A 20,148-nucleotide genomic window follows, 5' to 3' on the forward strand; every position below is an offset into this window, starting at 1 on the left:
TTTAATTTTATTTTACTTTTGACAAGGGAAATATGTAGACTAGAAGATGAGGGATTATGTAGGCAGATACATACTCAAATAAACAAACACACATACACCTACACAATGGCTGCACATAAAACCTTTCAAGATTTGACTTACATAATGAAACAATTTTGCCTCAGTGTTTGCCATATTCCCAAACATAGGATATGTCTTCAAAGCATTGAAAATGCTGAAGTGAAATTATTAGTTATATAAGGTAATTTAGTTTTTGAGCAACGACAGCATGTATACATCATACAGATAAGTACAGTAATTTTCTTGGCTTGAATTTGGCATTACCAGTATGGAAGAGCCAGAAGTGAATTGCACAGGGCAAGCTGAATGAATCTCTGTAAAACTTTTCATTACCACACCATCATACATGTAACCTTACACAAACAAATATTGTAAAAGCATTTTTATTAAGTTTATAAGGTTTTTATTAATACTGTTTCATTTATATCCCATTTACCCAAAAAGCCCAGCTCCTCTCCACATCATGAGCCTGAAGAAAGGAAGAAAGCTTTTTTACATATTCTTAAAATTGCTGAAAATAACTTCCCTCTGTGTCATGACTTGATGTGTTAACACAGAAATTGCCAAAGGTTTCGTCTCCTGTCTTCATTTCAGTATTTGCATTAGCCACTGTGTTACCCTCAGAAATCTAATTTAGAGAGCCTGCTTTCCTCCCTGCACTGACACCTATCCCGAATTTTGCATTTTGCTCCTCTGTGACATTCTCACACAGTCAGTCTTCTAGCTCCAACTCCCACCTACTTCTGTTATAAAGCAACAGGAATGGGAGATGAACAGTGAACAACAGACAACTAGAAGATCTACATATATGCATACGTGTATATATACATCTATATGTAACTGTTTTCCCATAGTTTTGGTTTCTTCATAAGTTGTCACACTTCTTTCAGCATTACCTTTGCTCACCTGACACCTTAGAATAATTCTAGTTGCCCATTCTAACATCCAAGCTCAGCTCTCTACCTTTGGTCCTCCATCAAGAACAGAAGAATTATCAGGCAGTGCTCCTTAGTCACAGCCACACACAGCAGCCTTTCAGCACAGCTGCAGAGAAGGTACAGAAAGGCTAAATTTGATCCTACCTTCAGATTCTGCAGGTATTAAGTAAGCGAGAAGTCTGGGTCAACTCAGGTTTGTCTCTAGACTCAGCACAAAGAACCATGCAATGAGGACTAGATCTTCAAATGGAATAAATCTATGACGTTTCATTGAAGGGCCCAAGTGAATACAGTCTACCCAGTATGAATTGGGCCCTGAATTCTGCTATTCTTCAACTGTTTGCTTTCAACATAATGATGCTTTAAAAAAAATACAGCAACAACAGAAGAAACTAGGAAAATCTCTCTCCCATGCCACTTCTTGCCTACTTTAAAAATTACTAAACAGATTGCCCTCCAATTTCCAAAATAGTTCACTTGTGGACAAAGGCTGAGGGAGACAGAAGACTCAAATGAAAAATAAAGTGCATCCTTAATGATTTTTTTTTTGCCCCACTATAATAAAAACAATAAAACTAAAAAGATGTTGTTCAGAGAAAGTTTTGAGATGCTGACGTTCAACAGTAAACACGACGGAATGCAGTTTTAGGGCTGACGTTTGTGACCCCATTTTTAGCTGTGCTGAGTAGCTGCCACTTTCATTTTCATTTCAGCTGAGGTTGTTGGTGCTGAGCACCCCTGAAAATCAGACTATTAGCTATTATCCCATACTATATTCTCCAGGTAGAGGGACATAAATCATGTAGTGTTGTGTGTCATAACCTGTTCCGAATCCTTTCCAATAACCAAATACAGCAGAATGAGCTAAGGACACAGTGACAGTCTCAAGACTCCAAAATCTGTTGCTTTTTCTGATTTATGTAAGATCACCTCTATGTTCTTCAATAAGCCTCCAAAACAAAAGAATCCTTGAAAATAACAACTTTAATTTTTTTCCCTTGTTGCTGATGAAATCAAACAAAATTCTTTGCAGGTGTTTAGAAAGTAAGACCACTACGCTAAAATGGGTGTCACTTAAGCTCAACCATCTTCAAGCCTTTTTTGTGTCATTGGATGCATTGAAGTTGCAATGTTACTGAAGTGCAGCTAAAACACAGTACTGTACCTTTCCGTAAAATGCCACTGGAAGGTGCAGTCAATACACAGCAAGAACATGATGCATTGTAAACTGCAGAGCTCAAGCAAGCATGATTGCGTAAATCATTATTGTAATAGCTTCATTATGTGGGGTTTGGGGTTTTGGTTTGGTTTGGTTTTTGGGGTGTTTTGGTTTGTTTGTTTGCTTTTAGAGTGTATCTCCAACAGCTTCTTTTCCCATGCAGAATAATCCAGAAATCTTAATGCTCCACTGCTTGTTTTTCAACAAACTTAGGTAGAGCCATTTTTTACCTTCCCACAGATGGGAGAGAAAATGTATTACAAAATGAGAGTTCAGCTTCCTCATGGATGAAAACTAAATATCATCAAAGATCTTGAAACTCATTTCACATTATGGGACGCTCATGAAACTCGCTATAATATCCCAACACTCGCCCGTTGCGTAGGGCCACATAACCTAACCACCTGAGTAAACGGCAATCGCTATATGGTGGTAAGGAGGTGCAATCTACACCGAGTAACGCAGACTGCATTACTAGAGAATAACTAGTGAAGGGCAGAGGAGAATTCACATCAGTGAAGCTGTGAACTGGTCGCCTGGTAGTAGTTGTTCTCCATCCTTCATGCCACTGCTACATAGAAGGCCAGCTCTATTGTGGGGAATTTGCAGCTGGGCAAGGCTAAAGTAATCAGCTCTCAAGCTTCAATGACAATGATTTATGACACCACAACACTTCATCTTCTTCAGTTGCTTATACAAGTGAACCGAGAACCAACTCTACAGATCCTCCAGCCTACATAAAATCTCCTACACTCCAGAAAATGGAGCTACCACATCAATTTTTCTTTCACATCACAGCACCATGGAAGACATTATGGTTTCACACACACAGGCGAAATGTTAACACACTAAGAGTGCACTGTTAAGTGACTTAGGTGCTGCATAAGCTCTTCTTCACGTGAAGGCCCTATTAACAGGTAAGTGGCACTGTAACCGCCAATGCAATTTGCACAATATAGTTCACAGGAAGTATCTGGGACCTCAACTTGTCTTGGACTCAACATACTGGGGAGAAGAGAGCTTGGAAGCAGCCTAGCAAACTCGTCCGCAAACAAGGATAGTCAGTGCCCTGAAAAGGCCGCCACCACCACCACCATACAAGATCATGTTTTTACACACTAAAATCGACTATTTTGGCATTTATAGAAAGATTTGCAACTACAGAGAAGACAACACATTCTTTAAGTCGAAACAGAACTTGCATTTACTTGCACACTTTTCTAAGAAGCCAAATTCCCAACCCACGATCTACACAGGGTATCTGCAAGAGCCTGAGGGTTCAGGTTCAGCATTGCAGGTCGTGCTCCTAGGTGAAAATTTCATTTTCAGCCTTTGTACATAGTGGCATGTAAAAAGAGTAGATGTATGAATGCATACATATACAAATATACTCGTACTGTGGGAGCACCAGAAGCCCCCAGTAGAGAATATGTGTGACAAACATAATAGAAGCCAGCTTTTACAGGTGGAAAACTGAGGTATAAACAGAGTCTTTAACCATTTCTGGTTAAAATTATTTGCAAGGGCAAGGAAATTTATTCCTGAATTTTTGCCTAATGCCTTCATAATGTGATCACGCTCCTGTAGAGTTGGCACAGTAGGAAGACAACTTTTACCTATGTGTGTTTGTGGGTTACTTCTGGTATGTGGTGCTCAGAGAATGCAAGTGCCCTGCTAATCCTGAGAGGTATCCTGTTAGATCGAGTGCCAGAAGTCCCAGGCTCTGTCACCTCTACTAATGACGTTCCTACTGATTAAAGTTAGTCAAAGTTATATGTTATAAAGTTTTCAACACATCAGACTTCAACACTGCATAATTTCCTGAGGTTCTACTATCGACCAGAACAACTTCTCACAAATACATTATTCCCGGCTTTAATTTTATTTTTGCATCTTCACATAGTAAGATACACGTTACAGTCCATCAACTGAATTGTAAACCTCAGGCCATAGTGTGGACAGTTTGGCATTTCACCTTTATACTGAATGCTGCTTTCCTAGACAGAGGAATGCACAGGAAGCACCCAAACAGGCTATTTTTGGACACTTAATTAAGGAGAGGGAACAGTTTGGGGAAAGAAACACCCATGCTGATTTTAATCAAGTTTTGTTGACTAGGTAAAGGATATTTAAAACATCTAGTCAGGGAAAGAATAAGATTGCCAAATTTCAGCTAAATGAGCATTTTAACAACTTGGTTAAAGTCCACAATTATAAAGCAAACCCTGACAGACAAAGAATAAAAGGACCTAATTCAACACATGTAAACAGTTCCCATTTCATTGATAACCAGCCTGTTAACACACAGCCTGTTACCCAATCAACAAGGGCAAGTGTTTCAGAAAAAAAAGAAAGCCACCATAAGAAAAAAAATCCACTTCTCAAATCTTTTATCTTCATTAGGCTTGCTTTGTTCTTTGTTAATGTCATACTGATTAGCTTTCAATAAATCTAAAGGACTTCTGCACAATTTCAAAGACTTCAGTGGTATTCAAAGGACTTTAACTGTCTTATTAACTTGCTGGAGAAAGACTGGCTATGACTCTACCTCAATAAATCCCATTCAACACTGCCACAGCATTGACAAAGTTCCTCATAATCATCATCCGAGGAAAGTTTAAAAATCTTAAAAGGCCTTTTATTTCAGGACTGTATTTTGCTGCTGTTTTGCTTATGAGCCATGTCTTGGCAGATGAAATGAGTTTCCAGGGAGCACTGGGAGAGCTGAATCTTTTTGTCTGCTTCAGGCCCCCTGTGCAGCACAAGCAGAGTGAAGTGGGCAGGGACAGCCATCCCCGCATCGGGGAACTACCTGCTAGTCAAAAACTGGGATGAGAATCAGCTCTGACGTCTTCCCGTCCCAATTATTCACCCTCATCTTAAGAAGAAGGGATAGGTCATCTTGATGGCATTTTTAGCTGCTGTATAAGCAATGGCAGGCCAGTGCCTTGGTACACCTAAGTCACCACTGATTTAAAGGTCTCACATCAGCGGCATAAGCTGGAGCTACCACAACATGTAGCTCTACATTAGGCCAGGAGAGACTGGTAACTGGGAAATCCCTTTGCTTCTACTGTGATCAAGGGCAAAGAACCTGACCACCCACTGACACCTGGTGCTCAGTCCCACACAGCCATATCCCATTCTGCAGAAGAAGTCAAAAGAATGAAAAATGTCCAAGACATCCTTTAGTCTAACCTGAATGCTGGGCCATAACCTCAGTATGAGCTTCAGCAGCTCCATGCCAACATGTGCTATATGAAAAAGAATCACTTCAAGCATTAAGTTCTAAATATTAATATCCCATATGCCTTTCAGTGGTTCTCCCAGAAATAACTAGGGATGACTGAATTAGACATTACTGAAATTTCTACCATTAAAAAAAAAAACAAAAACAAAAGCAAAAAACCCACCACAATTTAAAAAAAAAACCACACCAAGGGAAGCCTTCTAAACCTCCACCCACCATCAAAAATAAAGAAAAAGAGACACAAATCTAATTGAATAAAAGCTTCTTAAATAATCTTGAAATAATAAGCACTAAAAAATGCACTGAAGTACAGACTACATGTCTACATTTGCTGTTTTGGAACACATCAAAATGCAATACCAGCAGACAGTGTATTTTTAATAACAGAAGCACTCCTTATGATGACTAAATGACAATAAATGCTGCATTAATGGCTTTACACTTCCCTTCCTCTTAAAGTTCATATGTATATAAACACGGCTCAAATGCAGCCAGCTTCAGATAGAACCGAAAAAGCCTAGCTAAACACAGGCTTACAGATCACTGCTGCAAAACTGGCTAGGGGAAAAAATCCTTCCTCTGAGATCCAGATTTCTGAAGTTATTTGCACACCGACAGATGCATATGTTCCTAACATCCAAAGTCAAGACAAGTCAGGTCAAGAAATTTAGCTGCACTCCCAAGATTCTTAAAAACCCTGGAAAATCTAGCCTGGGGTTTTGCTGAACGGATGGCTTCTAAATCTGTCACTTTAAAAAGCCACATTCGATTCTGCGGAACAGGTCAGACTGGCTCTGTAAATCAGTAATCCATCCTCCTCCTCCTCTAGTCTTTGGATCTCTTCCATCTCTTCATGCATAGCTGTAAATTATCTTTCACTCCTTATAGAGCTTTAAAATAAAACCACACTCACCCTATGAGACAGTGAAAAACAGAAATAAGGTTCACAGTGCCGAGTTCATCCTGGCACCTCGGCAAGCCCTTTTTCTTACAAAAACCTTTAATCACAGAGCCCAGCAGATCGAAACTAATCAGAATGCTGTATTAACATTTAACGAAGACACTGGAAAAAAAATTACTCAAATGGAAGATTTTGAAGCAACCTCCAGGTAAGGAGGTCCCGCAGTACCAACAAATTAAATGTTTAAGCAGATGAGTGAAGGCCTTGGTGGATGCTGCCACCTCCTGGTACCTTCTCCAGTTTGCAAACTGTTATCCTTGAGCAAAAGGTACGTTGTCATCTTAAACAAGGCCATTTTTATCCATTTATTTGCCTTACTGCTTCCAAAGGCAGAAGGAACCACAGAGCATTTACCACTAATGCTTTCCTCCTCTGCATGAGCTGTATGATCAGTGAATTAACGAAATTTCCTGCAAAGGCTTGCTTCCATGTCACCCTAAAAAATACCACTGGCAAACAGTGGTCCCTTTTTCCTTCCTGAATACGAAAGATCTCTGTCAGTAGTCCAATTTCCAAAAACTGGGTATCAAAAGGCCTAAATTAGGCCTAAATGATGGCCTTGGAATATCTAATCTCAGTTGCCTTAATAAAACATCCTATGCAGTACTCCATTTTCCACAGCAGCTTCATAAGGTGAAAGAAAAATAAGTCCATAAAACTACAGAGAAAGTTTCTCCAGGGCTCCAAGGGGTTAATCCCAGTTTATAGCCTCAAGTTTAAGAACCGATTTCCCTTTTACAATTTTTGTTTAATCTTAGCTAATGCTGAGGATACTATTACTCATACAAATGTGTAATCTTTCTTAAAATCTCATTAAATGCTTTGTTTTCTATTCTTGTGGCAGCAAGTTCCACTTCTTTACCATGTCCTATTCAGAAGGCAGGAGAGGATTATTTTCTATCAATTTTAACTTGAACATGCACTCAGCTGTCTTCACAATGATCCAAATCAAGTGATTACTTCAACAGGATTAAATTTATTATGCACAGTATGGCTCTGTCCACCCGGATAAACACATATTAAAATGATATATATATAATATGGCAGGCTAATATTTTTAATACTGACACATAGCAGAAATCCATTTAAACGAATGTAAACCAAGATTAACAGCAGTTCTCAGTATAAAATGAATGATGTACATAAGCTTCTCTGAAAAGAAACTTGGGCAATTTTGACAGAAAAGTAGAGTGAGATAATATGGGAAGAAATTATTCAGGAAAGACGAGAGAAAGATGAGTAACTTTTACTGACCACTGATTCAAGCGTTCTCAGCAAGTGGTTTACACCACCACAAGATGAAATTCTGCTGACAGTCCCATAAGGCAAGACCTCTGATGCTGACTTCAGCAGTTCCTGTTAACCACCCCCAACACCACTCGTGCCCCCATGCCTTAACATGACCCATCAGGTCAATATCCGAGACACCCTTGACCCCTGAGCACATAAATGCGCATGTTCCACTGACTTCAAAGACAAGGCTACTCCCAAGAGCTTTACTGAATGAGGGCCTTTATATGTGGAACAATTTGGTTTAATAAATGAAGCGCCCTACAAGTCAGAAAAAAGTATGTTTGGTTCTGCCATTACCTCTGAGCTCACTGCTCCAACCTATTGCATTGGCCAGCCTGTTCTCACTCTTCTCTTTCGTCTAGAACTTCAGGGCACAGATTACCTTCTGGAGCAACACCAGTACTCTATGCACTACCCTGGAAACACAGTACTAATTTGAACGCTTGTTTATGACCACAATTTTATAGAATCACAGAAGGTAAACATTAAGGCTGCCATCTTACCTGCATTATCTTAATTCATTAAGTATAGCACAGTTAATTCATCATTAAGGACAATTACCTCACCAGATTTACTGACATATGTTGGCCAAGGTATCTAGTAACTCTAGTTTAATCTATTCAGCTAAGTAAAACAGAATCATCACAGATTTTTCCTTACAAAATTTGCACTGATTATGTACGTGTTCACAATGTTTCACAAGCAATGTACTGTGGCTTATCTATCGTCGACTGCAGTATCTGAGACTAGCATGTGATTTGATATTTGCATATATATTTTGTGATTTTTTTTTTAGCAATATCCATCTCATCTGAGAAGTTTAATATGAAATGACACGCTTACCCTGCATTTCTTGTGTGTGTGTATATGTATACACGGGCACACATGTTTCTGTTTAACACCCTCATACAATAAATGTTAACAGTTTCCGTACAGATTACCCAGTTTAGAAATCACAGAACTGGAGCTGCTATACACATGGAGAAGAATATTAAAGGTGCATGTTTTGGTTCAGCACAATCGATACACTGATATTCAGTTCAAAGAGACTTTTATCCTGGTGATTAGAATATTGAAAAGATTAGGTGTGTTCACGAGAAAGGCACAGCTGTGTGGTCCCAACCTGCAGCATTTGGAAGGCTGTTCAAGTAAATTGCAGCTTGCTCCCACACTCAGACAAATAGATTTGGGTACATTCTGTGTGTTGCACATGCACTGAAGAGCATTTACAAAAAAATTTGGGAAAGTCTTTGTTACTTTGAAGCATTCAATTTTTGCCTAACCTTATAGCCTCTCTTCATAAATATAAAAATTCAGAATAACTTCGGTCATTTTGCTGTAACCAGGGCTAAAAAAAGCATCTTCCACAGAACTTTTTCTAAAAGACTGCTGACTCTGTGAAGATGAGAATAAAACTTAGCAGCCTGGATCTTAGCTGGTGGCTTAGTGTCTAAATCTCCTGCTAAGGATCTGGCTCAGCTCTTTCGCGTGAAATCAAGCCCTTTTGACACTAACGGCAGAACTCCCACTGTCTCCAAAGAGGAGAATTTCTCTTTCCAATTTTTCAGCTGAGTATTTGGTTCCACTTTTTTATGATTTCGGTGCATTGGGAATATCTGATCCAGTGGCTTCAGGTTTCCAAATGCTGGACATTTAGGAGACATTACCACTTATGTAGATTTCCAATGTCCGAAGTCTTACCACCGAACATAAAACCCTTTCTTCAGCATAACCTTTCTGTACCTTAAGTAACTGTCTGAGTATACATACATCTGATGTGTCAGTCCATGTCCTTGGGATGTGCACAGTAGTAGCAGAATGAGAACGCAGCTATTAGCAATTAGCAAATGTCTTCCACTGGGTCTCCTTTAGCAGTGGGTCTTTCAGGGTGTCTCACCTTCAGCCCATAGTCTCGCAGTAGGGTCTAGGTTGCTCTATGATATTAGTCGTCTTAAGCAACTTCAAAGCATATTAATTAAAATTAGCTTAAGTAATGCCAAGTGGAAAGACGATTAAAGAAAATGGTACTACTTGAGACTGCGTCAGAAGTATCAGAGGACCCTTAGTCTTTCGAAGGTAACAAAAGCTGGACAACTGTCATTCTTAGGAACATGGAATTCAGGATTTACACATCCTGACCTCATTCTCTCAAGTTTATAAGAATTAGATTTACAAGTACTCACCTATATGTTCCATTTACTGAACAACTGTATTGCCTCACTTTTTTTTAACTAACTTACTGTAGTATTGAAACACCTTTAAGTTTAATAGGTTTAAATTCCTGAATTCTCTAGGGCAAGTGTCTTGACCTTTCTTAGTCCCCAGATCATCCCCTGACCTTAACAAGCTGCAGTGGCATCCCTTCACTGCATGGCTCAGACCCACTGAGTCACAAATCAGGCTGACCGGTTACATCTGGCACAGGAAGCCTCAGAGAAAAAGAGAAGGCACAGCACTGCTCACACGAGGTACAAGCCTAACTGCAGAGGAGCAAAAGGAGACACCCAGGTGACGGACACTTCTGCTCACTGTCTGAGACTTGACCCATGCAAGATTCCACTGCAGAAGTCTCCATGGTACACACCAAGCTAATTTACAGAAGGATGAAGTTAAGAAAATATGGTTATAAACAGTGATTAATTCTGATTTACAATAGCTCAAACTGTGACAGAAACCATATCATGAGCCAACAACAGAACGCTTAAAAGATTCGTGAATTTTGTTTATGCATTTGTACTTATTATTCCACTCTTGATATCTTTATCACGGAGGCTTAAACAAAATCAGGTCATGGCAATGTGTGACACTGTTGATAATCCATAGCATGAGTAATCTTCCTTTGCTGCAAGAGCACAGATAAGTGTTCCATAAGCTTTGCCCAATTGATTTAAAGTTAGCTCGCGCACATTAGGTGTCTGTCTGGCTGTTCATAAATCTTTGATGTGTATGTCTGGCTGGTGTGTTGTGCCCAACATGTGAACTGTGTAAAATACAGTTCACAGGTTTTTATTACAGCGGTACTTTCAATATCTCCACCAGTGGGTATTTTACACTTCATAGATACTGTAGCTAATGCTGCTCTCCAGTCACAGCATATCACCTCTGTTCAACTCAAACGCTCTTCCAGCTCTCACTCTACTGTGCCAATTGTACTCTCCATATTACGAGTCTTCCTGATGGGTATTTCCTTTCCAGAGCTAGAAGGGACCTAAACTCAGGTTCAACATTCAGTGAAGTGATACCTCTTTACCTGAAGATTTTTCTCCTGAAAATCCCTGAGCAGATGAGGTATGGTGGGAGAAGGAAACCCATCAGTCAGAGCGCTCGATGCCTTTCCTGACTCTCCATCAGCCTAGCTAGTCTGAATAAAATCTTTCTACTAGGAGCATCTCTCACTGCAAGCAAAGAAAAAGGAACCGTCTCTTAGGTGAGAGTCCTGGTTGCTTGTTGAAAATTAGCCATTATTAGCCAATATTAACTACACAATAAAGCCAGTTGGCTTCAGCCAAGCCCAAGTATTGGTGCAGCATGGGGGCAGCAGTGTAGAGCAGAGCACGTGAGGCATGTTGGCCCACTGCCTCTAAAGGGATGGTGCTCTTTGCCACTCAGGCCTATCAGGTTTCTGTCTTACACTGTGAGCTACACAAAACCAATGAAAAGCTCCAAATTACATTCAGTCTTAGATGGAAAATAATATCAGTATCTGTCCTGGTGGTCTATTGTTTATTTTCACACTGGTTTGACATAATTAGAAATAAGTAAAGGTTTGATAGCTCCTGTTTGCTCTTACTCTGAGATCAGTGCAGGCTGTGACAGGAGCTGGAGAGTAAAAGTAGCACCCTGGGAATACTAAGGACTTGTCCGCATACAGAAGTTGTACTGCTGTAAACGTAACTCAATCCAGTTAGAGCAAGTCTTTTTTCAAGGATTCCCTAACATATAGTGATTTATACTGGCTCTTGTAGTTGTAAATTTTCACGCTCATGCTTGCAAGCATAAGTCAAAGAGGCAATCTTGCACAGACTTAACTAAACCAGTGGGGGAAAAAAGTGCTTTTCATTCCATTGATATAACTTGGACACAGACCAGTTCTAATATGGGTTAGATATGACTGTAAAAGTTCATAGCTTCTTGCAACCAGGGAAAAATCCAAGGCTCTCCCATTTCATAAACTTGGTATGACAGGCACAAGATTTCCTCAGACCTTTCTTACCCAATTTTTTTCTTTTAGTCAAAAGGCAAGAGTGCAGCAGCAGAACACTGCAACATGCTATGATCACTATGCACTGTCATGACACCAACAGTCATGACAAGTTTGTCCTTCCCCAAGTTTCTACAGAACACAGAGATGCCTTGGACCACATGCTGGCTGGCTGAGATCAACACACTGAAATCAGCACCAAAGAAACATTTTTTCAAGAAGTCTAGAGCCTGTAGGGGTAATAAAAAGGAATGACAGCTCCTGAATCAGAGCAGTTTAGAGTATCTGTTCTAGTGCCTGCTTCTCTGATCAAGCTGAATGATTCACCTTGCGTTCAGTTCCACTCCAAAAGCTTTAATCTGTGTATGGCTGCCTGAGCCAGCAAAGAATATTTGACTGACCCCAACATTACTCCCCAAATCAAGGACAAAGAAAAGCAGAGGGATAAATTAATCCAAGGATTTTCAGTGTAAATATGGTGGATATTTAACAGTGGTGTTTGACCTAGCTGCCATTACAACAAACAGCAGATTCAAGATTCAACAGCACAGTTGAAATTAAGGTTATATGTTGTCTTGAACCCACCTACTAGTGTCCTGTAGCTCAGAAAATTTTCTTTGCAACCGTTGGATACAGCCATACAGCGTGACACAGCAGTGCACATCCAATCCTCCCCGTTCAGACCTGATGTGAGATCTTTTCAGAGACCTACATCATGGACCTACCTACTATGCCATTTCTGAATTAGCAGGACATGTACAGTACTTGGTTAGGCAGCACACAAACACTTGTTTAATTGACATGCTTACCTCTGCAGCTAAGTAGTTGCCAGTTGCCAAATGCTTAAATCTAAACAAGCTATTCCACTGTCCTGCTCCTCCCCGGCAAGGGTCATGATGGACAACCTAAAATGAGAAGTACAGATTTTAATTGTGCTCCTCAAGATCTTATTTAGAACACTGACATTTCTTACAGCTCATTCCAAATAAAAATATGTAAACTACATAATTACAAATAGTCTACCACAGAGGGGAATTCTGTGCTCACACTAAGCCCACCATAGATAACAACTGCTTATATTTAATTTTTTGCCAGGTGCCAGGAAATAATACTCCTATTAGTTTACATGATTTCATTAATCTACTCCCTGCAAACACGATGAGCCTAATTTTGCTTTGAAGTGACATGGTGCAAACCTGGAGCTCAAGAAAGTAGGTGGAGCTGCTCTACACTTACATAAGTGCTTCTTAAAAGCAAAACTCAAACCCTCTTATATTATTTCACCACTTGTACCAGTAGTATTTTTGACAATACTATGGGCTTCTGATTAGTTTTTGTTCAAGTGATAAAATACCCTATACCATTTGAAATATTCCAGGTTATTTCTGTTTCCCCTTGACTGAGCTGTAGCTACTTTGCTACCTTCAAACATAGCAGTGCCTGTCTCTCTTAAGGTGCGATTTCAAGTAACTACAAGTGCAGTATACTCTATTCCATACAGTCCTTACTCAGACAAAAATCAACCATTTGCCTGAGTGAGGAGCTCTGTTTTAAATGCACAAAGTTTGTTCAGCACATAAAACTTTTGGATATAGGAGTTATATTACTGTAATAGCAAGGGTTTGAGACATACCAGTTTCCAATGTTCCTCAGTTAAACAAAAATAAATTTGCTAGTCGTCGTCTCAAAATCACCCCCATTCAGCGACAACACCTTTATTCAGCCTAACTTTAGACCGATGTTGATGTGCCTTGTTGCAGAAGAACAGACTCGATCACATTTGTGAGATTTCTTGTCAGTCATGAATTTCAGTCTTCTATATTGCACATGAAGCCAAATATAAACACCCAGAACTCAGGATACATGAGTGTCATTCGATTGGCTTTGATAAAATTACACCATTTATGTCAAGTCTGAATTTGAGTCTTCATCATTTTAGTGCAGGTAAATATAGTAAGAAAACATCCTCTCTCCACACATGCACAGCAATAAAGCATCTCTTCAGCGTTCATCCTACACAAACCACTTCATAAAATAATAGTAGTTATGGAGGTGTATGATGATATCAAGAGGCTAAGAATGATTTGTATTGTGGTAAAGTATTTTTACTGAACCCTGACCTTCCAGTCCCGCAATATTTATGAAAAGAAAAATATACCTCTATTTCCCACAGGGCTTTAGAACTTGTTGCAGAAGTGGCTGACTGGCGTAATGTAGTACGAAGGAAAATATGTTGTTTCTTCTCATATTCATCACAGGTCAGAAACTTCTCTTGCTCTGCATGAAACAGCCTAACAACATCTCCCTAAATTAATATGAAAAAGGAGTATTATTAAGTGGTAGGCAAAGCCACTATATTCATCCTCTATATCTGTACTAGCTCCAGTGATGTCAACATAACTGATGTGAAGAAAATATTTGTTAGTTTCCTATTGCTGGAGCGGGTACCAAGTGCAGAGCGTTACAGTCTTGGTACCGAGTCTGGAAATCAAATGAAACAATTCATTCCTGCAGGAGACCCATGCACTTTTGAGGAAACACAACTTGTTTCAGAGCACTGCAATGAATAGTGGGCAACAATTAATCTAAAGGTTATTATTAATTCTAGCTAGCTTTACTAAATTGATTTTTAATTTATAATTTCTCTTAGTATTTAGGGAAAGTGAACAGATTTTTCTAACATCGTATTATCTCATCTCTTCTACTCTGCAACCCGAACCAATGCCCCCTCCCTATTTCTTCTGCTGGCATCATTTTTGATTCCTTCTGCCTCTCCCCAGGGCTTGAAACACTACCCCCAAATGGGTCTACACGGATATACCATTTTCCCTTTCAAATTCTTCCTCAGAAACTGCTGGTACCTTAATACCTACTGAAAAATAGCCAGTTGCCAATGACTTATTAAGGTACAAGTGAGGACAAATTCAATGTGTTCCTTGAAAATCAAAATGTAAGTGATCTTCATACCTGGAGGCATGAAGCTGTGCAATCCCTCAGCATTTAAAGCTACATTGTCTTATTACAGATATTGTCACCTTTCATGCCTCACTGCCTTCTGTAAGCTTGTTATACCTGCTTTTAGCATCTTGGTGTAAATTGAGGTGTCACAGCTATTCTTTATAGAGCCCTCATCATTCTGGGCTTGAACTTCATATTTTCTCACAGATCCTGAGATCCATGGGAAATCACAGATTTGAAGATTTGATCAGAAATTATCAAAGGGAGAGGAAAGGGGCTGGAAGCTAGCACAATCCAGACAATTTCACTTAGTAAGACAATAACACAAAGGAAAATTTTTCTGGCTGTTGAAGGACCATAGTCAGGGATCCTCAACAGCTCCAGAGAGTCCCCATTTCTTCTTTTATTCACCATGTAATATTTCTTTACAGTCAAATATGGCATGATTTTTCAGATTCAAAAATCAATGAAAAACTCATACTTACTCCTTTCAGTACATCATCTCGATAACTACTGAATTTCATGAACAAAGTTATTTTCCAGCTCGTGTTACAGTTGACAGCATTTACCTTTGTGGGGGGGAAAAAACAAACAACAAAACTCACAATTATAGTGTTAAGGGGTGTTCTTTTCTGTTTGAGATTCTTCTAAAAGACCACACCACATCTAGGGTGGCCGGGGACATGGCTTAGCTATGTATTTGTACAGTTCCTAACATGGGTCCTAACGCTCTCAAGCGTTAGTAATAATGATGTTGACAGAGAAGATTCAGTAGGCAAAATGCTACTCTGTCTGTTGACAGCCTATCAAACACAACCTCAAGACCTGTTGGAAGAGAACTTACTCCTCCATCAGTGAGAGTTTCAAATACTCAAGCAAACCTCACGAAGCTTTCAGTGCCAGGCAGAACCACGCCAAGTATATTTCATATTGTTTTTTTGAGGCCAAGCTGGAACTAGTATTTAATACCAGCATCTAGCCCATGGTGGGCTCTGGTTGCCAGTAAAGAACAACATACAATACATCTCAGATCAGCAGCTATCCCCCCTCCCTCCACTCAGCTCACCTCTTTGCAGCCAGGGTTATCTAGAAGCTCAATGTTGCTGGCATGTAGAGGCTGCCCTGCGTTGACTGGCATGAGAACAACTTTATCTCCCACAACAACCTGGAAGTCAGAAATCAAATGCAATTTAGACCAATGTAATTATCCAATAAAATGATGTAATGTTACATTTTTAGAAAATTACTCAAATGCATGCTCTAGGAATGGCACTCAGTGAATCTATTTGCAAACAACTCACACACCAGCCCTGTTTGCCCGTGCCTCTGCAACTGCTTGGGTTCAAGATTTCACACTAATGAATCCTCGTATTCTCAGTAAGCATGTCACCCAGTTCAGAAGAAACTTGGGCTCATGAAACAGATATGAAACTATGAATTCCAAGAGCAGTTCAGTTCATCTAAAAGTTACTTTAACTACTCTTTATCCCATATATACTTCCAGCCAAAAGGCAGAGAAAGCTTAGAGAATAATCTGTAGTCAGACAGCAAGACTTTTCCCTCCCTTGCTGTCAGCCAACCTTCTCCCATCAATGTCTGTGGACCATCTTCTGGCAAATGTCACGACACACTCAGGAGTCCTGCTATTTAGACTGTATGACTATAATCTGGAAAGGAACATAAATAACTGGAAATTCAGAGAGAGGCAAAACACTCTGTTTGTTGCTCCTTAACCGGTGTTTGGAGCTCAGCACAGGCAGCAGCTACATCAGCTGAGAGACCTTCTCTCTACAAAAGCAACTTCTAGCTGACTCCCTGCAAGAAAATTCCCAGGCCCTTGCAATTCTTTAGCTATACAGACAGGGAAAAAACAATAAATGAAAATGTCTTTGACCTAAAAAGTGCTTGAGACGTGCATATGGAGAATTAAATTCATACCTGGGGGGAAAACTTTAACAAAAAAAAAAAAAAAAAAATCAATCCACATAGATTGGTTGGCACTGGGTCCTGATTTGCTTATGTTGTTCACAGCAATTTTAAACACACACACACAAAGACAAGTGGCTACATGTAATTTTTGCTATATGAAATGCTGCACAAGCCATGCTTTCTTTTGGAAGACAAATAAACAAAAATGCTTTCTGCATTGATCAGCACATTTCCTATGAAAAAGCAGAGCCCAGTTCAGCCTCGTGCAACTTCAATGTGGGTGAATTTGGGCCACTTATTGCAGAGGTGAAGAATAAGGTTGCCTGTTCGCTACAAACACAGCTAAAATAAACAGTAGCAAAAGACAGTGTCATCATGCTCAGACTACACATAGAAATCCTATTTGATCCAAGTAATGAGAAGGAGCTCACTAATGGTACCAAAATAATGACAAGATGCCTTTAGGATACATTACTTATGCAATGCATTCCTGCATGCCATGCTTCACACAGACGTTACTTACAGCCCGTTTTAAGAAGTTATGACCAGACAATTCATTAATCAAAAAACCATCAGGCTTGCATCCTGCAAAGTGGAATCAGGACTTCAAAATTATTTCAAGTACACCAGGACTACAACAACTTAATTAGTAAGAGAACACATCATTGAGCATCTTATTTAAAAAGAAAAAAAAAAGAGGGGCAGGAGGAAAGTATCTTTGAATGCAAGCCTGTGACTACCATGGAAGTAACCAGACGAAAAGAGATGTACACAGCTACTCTGCTGTAGGAACACATCTGAGGAGGTACTGTTATGTGGGGTCATGGTTTCTGTTTCAGCCTCCTGCCCTGCTCCAAGTCCACATCAGTAACCTGCTCTCAATGCTGGGCAGCTCTGCCAGCTGCCACAGAAGCAACGAGACATCCTATGTTCTTTTCCTTTCTTCTTTTTCTTCTTGCTTCAAACCTCTATAGGTGGTTGGGAAGGAAGGGATAGAGGCAATTTCACAGCGCTTGTTTCCTATACACTCTCTACTAGCGATGCAGAAAATGAAAGCAAAGAGGGGATCCTGTTCTCTCATACATGGCTGCCTTAGGCAAGCTGCAAGTCTGCTTTTTTGAGGTCCTCCCATCCCCTACCCAGTTATTTCTGGCTCTAGCATGCCCAAAACACTGGAGGCAGAGCACTCACATGCCCACATGCCAATATTTCTGGCTGTAGAATTGTACTATATGGAGATCACAGAAAGCAGAGCAATGTATTCCCAAGGTTTTGCTCTGCAAAATTAAAATTGACACCAGCTCTTTCTTCTCTTCCTTAGCTACCCTAGGGCACAACCAGGCACAGTATGCTGTAGACTAGCAGTGGTAACAGCTTGACAGGTCTCTGGGACTTCTTCCTTACATATAGGCATGAATTCATTGAAGTTGTATCAGACACACAGCTTCTGAGGATTTCATTCCTGACTCCATTGACATTGCTCTTACCCTTCCAGTCTAAATAAGAAACTTCCAAAGAATAATTAAATCCATAGTGTACCCAATGAAAATTCAACTTCTGAAATCAAGATAAACATACAAGGTTCTTCAGTCTTGGATGTAGCAGAGTCGTTCCTATACAAGGTAATTTCTAAATTCATGCAATACTACTTGTTCATGTGTTAGTGGAGACGGTACACTGAGAGTGGGAAGAGCCACAGCGAAAGCTGACTGCATTCCACCTTCTGGGTTGGGGACCAGCATTGGCATCACTTGGAGTGATTCTGTCATTCATATAATCTCAGTAAGCCCACCTGACAGCTACATCTACACCACAATCAGGAAGTAGGAGCAAATACTCCAGTAGAGGTGTATATCACGAAGACTGGCAGTTCCAAACAGTTTTAATATCTGTGAAGATGCAGTAGCAGTGATTTCAGTCTGCACTAACTATCCAAGTAGGTTACCAGGCACACCGAAGGCTCTGCTACTACATATCCATTGCTTTCACGTTGTAACCACATCTGCCAGTGGCACTGCTGACACACTTCAAAGATAGGGAGAATTAATAGAACCTTCCCACAGATGGCTGCGCGTTTCCCAAGTCCAAGACCACCTCCCTCAGCATGCTGCAAAACCAAGCTTTCCATCCACTAAAATGGCAGAAAACTGAAAATGCAATCCACGCAGAGCTAATCCTTCTATTGGTGCACATTTTGCTATTCAGTCAAACTGGAAACAGCTCTAGTCTTAATCAGTCATATTAATTAATTAAACAGTCATTGAAGGAAAGCTGGTATATGCTTAACAGAAGTCTGCATAAAATATGGCAGTTATGCCAATTACTGTGAATTTTCAGCCATATTTTTTCATTACTTTCACTGACTTACATAACTAATCAGTTGCTAATGAACTTAAGTTAACCTTCCTTCAGAAAAATAATTTTTAAAATATTTCACAAGGCTAAACAACTGTGATGACTTACCAGAGAAGTCACACGCACAACTTCCTATATCACAACTTCCCCAAGACTAAACCACCTTCTCTTTTAGGATATATGGCATATTTGGATCTACCTTGCCTGGGTTATCTGACACAGTAGTGGTCATCCAAGTAGTAATTCAATACTCACTCCTACTGTTCTCAAGATTTTCTAAAATGTGCTTTCTTATGGAATTCCCTCATTATAGCACAGAAACTGAAAATAAAAACACTCTGAACTTCCCAAATAGAATAAGTGCATGATATACCAAGCTAACTCCATGCACTGAGAGGTCAGAAAGAGAAAAGCATACAAAAAATATAAGTCATTTAAAAGCAAACCTAGTGGGTGGGCAAAGTGGCCCCAGCTTATGTGATATTAGGTGCTTTGTAGGTGAGTCCCCCAGAAACTAGCCTTTTAATGGGCACATCTCTGGGAGTAACTGAGAGGGAAGGAGTGGGTACAAGGCTGGAGCCTCTTTCCATCTGTGAGAGGCAAATGAAGGATTTCCCCCATCGCTTGCTACCCCTGTCCCCTTACAACAGCAGCATAGTGTCTCTAACTGTTGAAGGGGTGGAAATGTTATGAGAAAGCTGCCAAGGGACTAATGTTTAGCACTGGAAGTTTGCAAAGAAAATTATCAGATCTGTTTGGGCCTGGTAGAAAGGAGGAAAGACTTGGATCTTGAGACTTCCCTCTGTAAAATATAATGGCAAGCTCCCAGCTCTGAAAGGCAACACCTGACAACAGAAAATGAGCAGCAGGCACGTTCCAAAGGAGGTCATTCAGTTAGGAGTAAACCTGACAGTTTCCCACACAGCCCTTGTAGCTCAGAGCCTGCCAAATACAGCCCTAGCGCGAACAAACTAGGAGAGAGGT

The 20,148-nt window shown here is 40.0% G+C and overlaps 1 protein-coding gene across 3 annotated transcripts in view; it reads right to left on the reverse strand.

The window, feature by feature from the left end:
• ITPR2 (inositol 1,4,5-trisphosphate receptor type 2) overlaps window positions 1-20,148 on the reverse strand; it is a 279,885-nt gene that overhangs the window by 210,245 nt on the left and 49,492 nt on the right. For all 3 annotated transcript variants that reach the window (XM_064460370.1, XM_064460362.1, XM_064460379.1), the window contains 4 exons: window positions 15,947-16,045; window positions 15,366-15,449; window positions 14,081-14,227; window positions 12,732-12,827 (listed from right to left, as the gene is read on the reverse strand). In XM_064460370.1, the coding sequence (XP_064316440.1) occupies window positions 12,732-12,827; window positions 14,081-14,227; window positions 15,366-15,449; window positions 15,947-16,045 (426 nt within the window). The remainder of the gene's footprint in view (window positions 1-12,731; window positions 12,828-14,080; window positions 14,228-15,365; window positions 15,450-15,946; window positions 16,046-20,148) is intronic.

Source organism: Phalacrocorax carbo, chromosome 1 (genome assembly GCF_963921805.1).
Source record: "Phalacrocorax carbo chromosome 1, bPhaCar2.1, whole genome shotgun sequence".
Taxonomy (NCBI): Eukaryota; Metazoa; Chordata; class Aves; order Suliformes; family Phalacrocoracidae; genus Phalacrocorax; species Phalacrocorax carbo.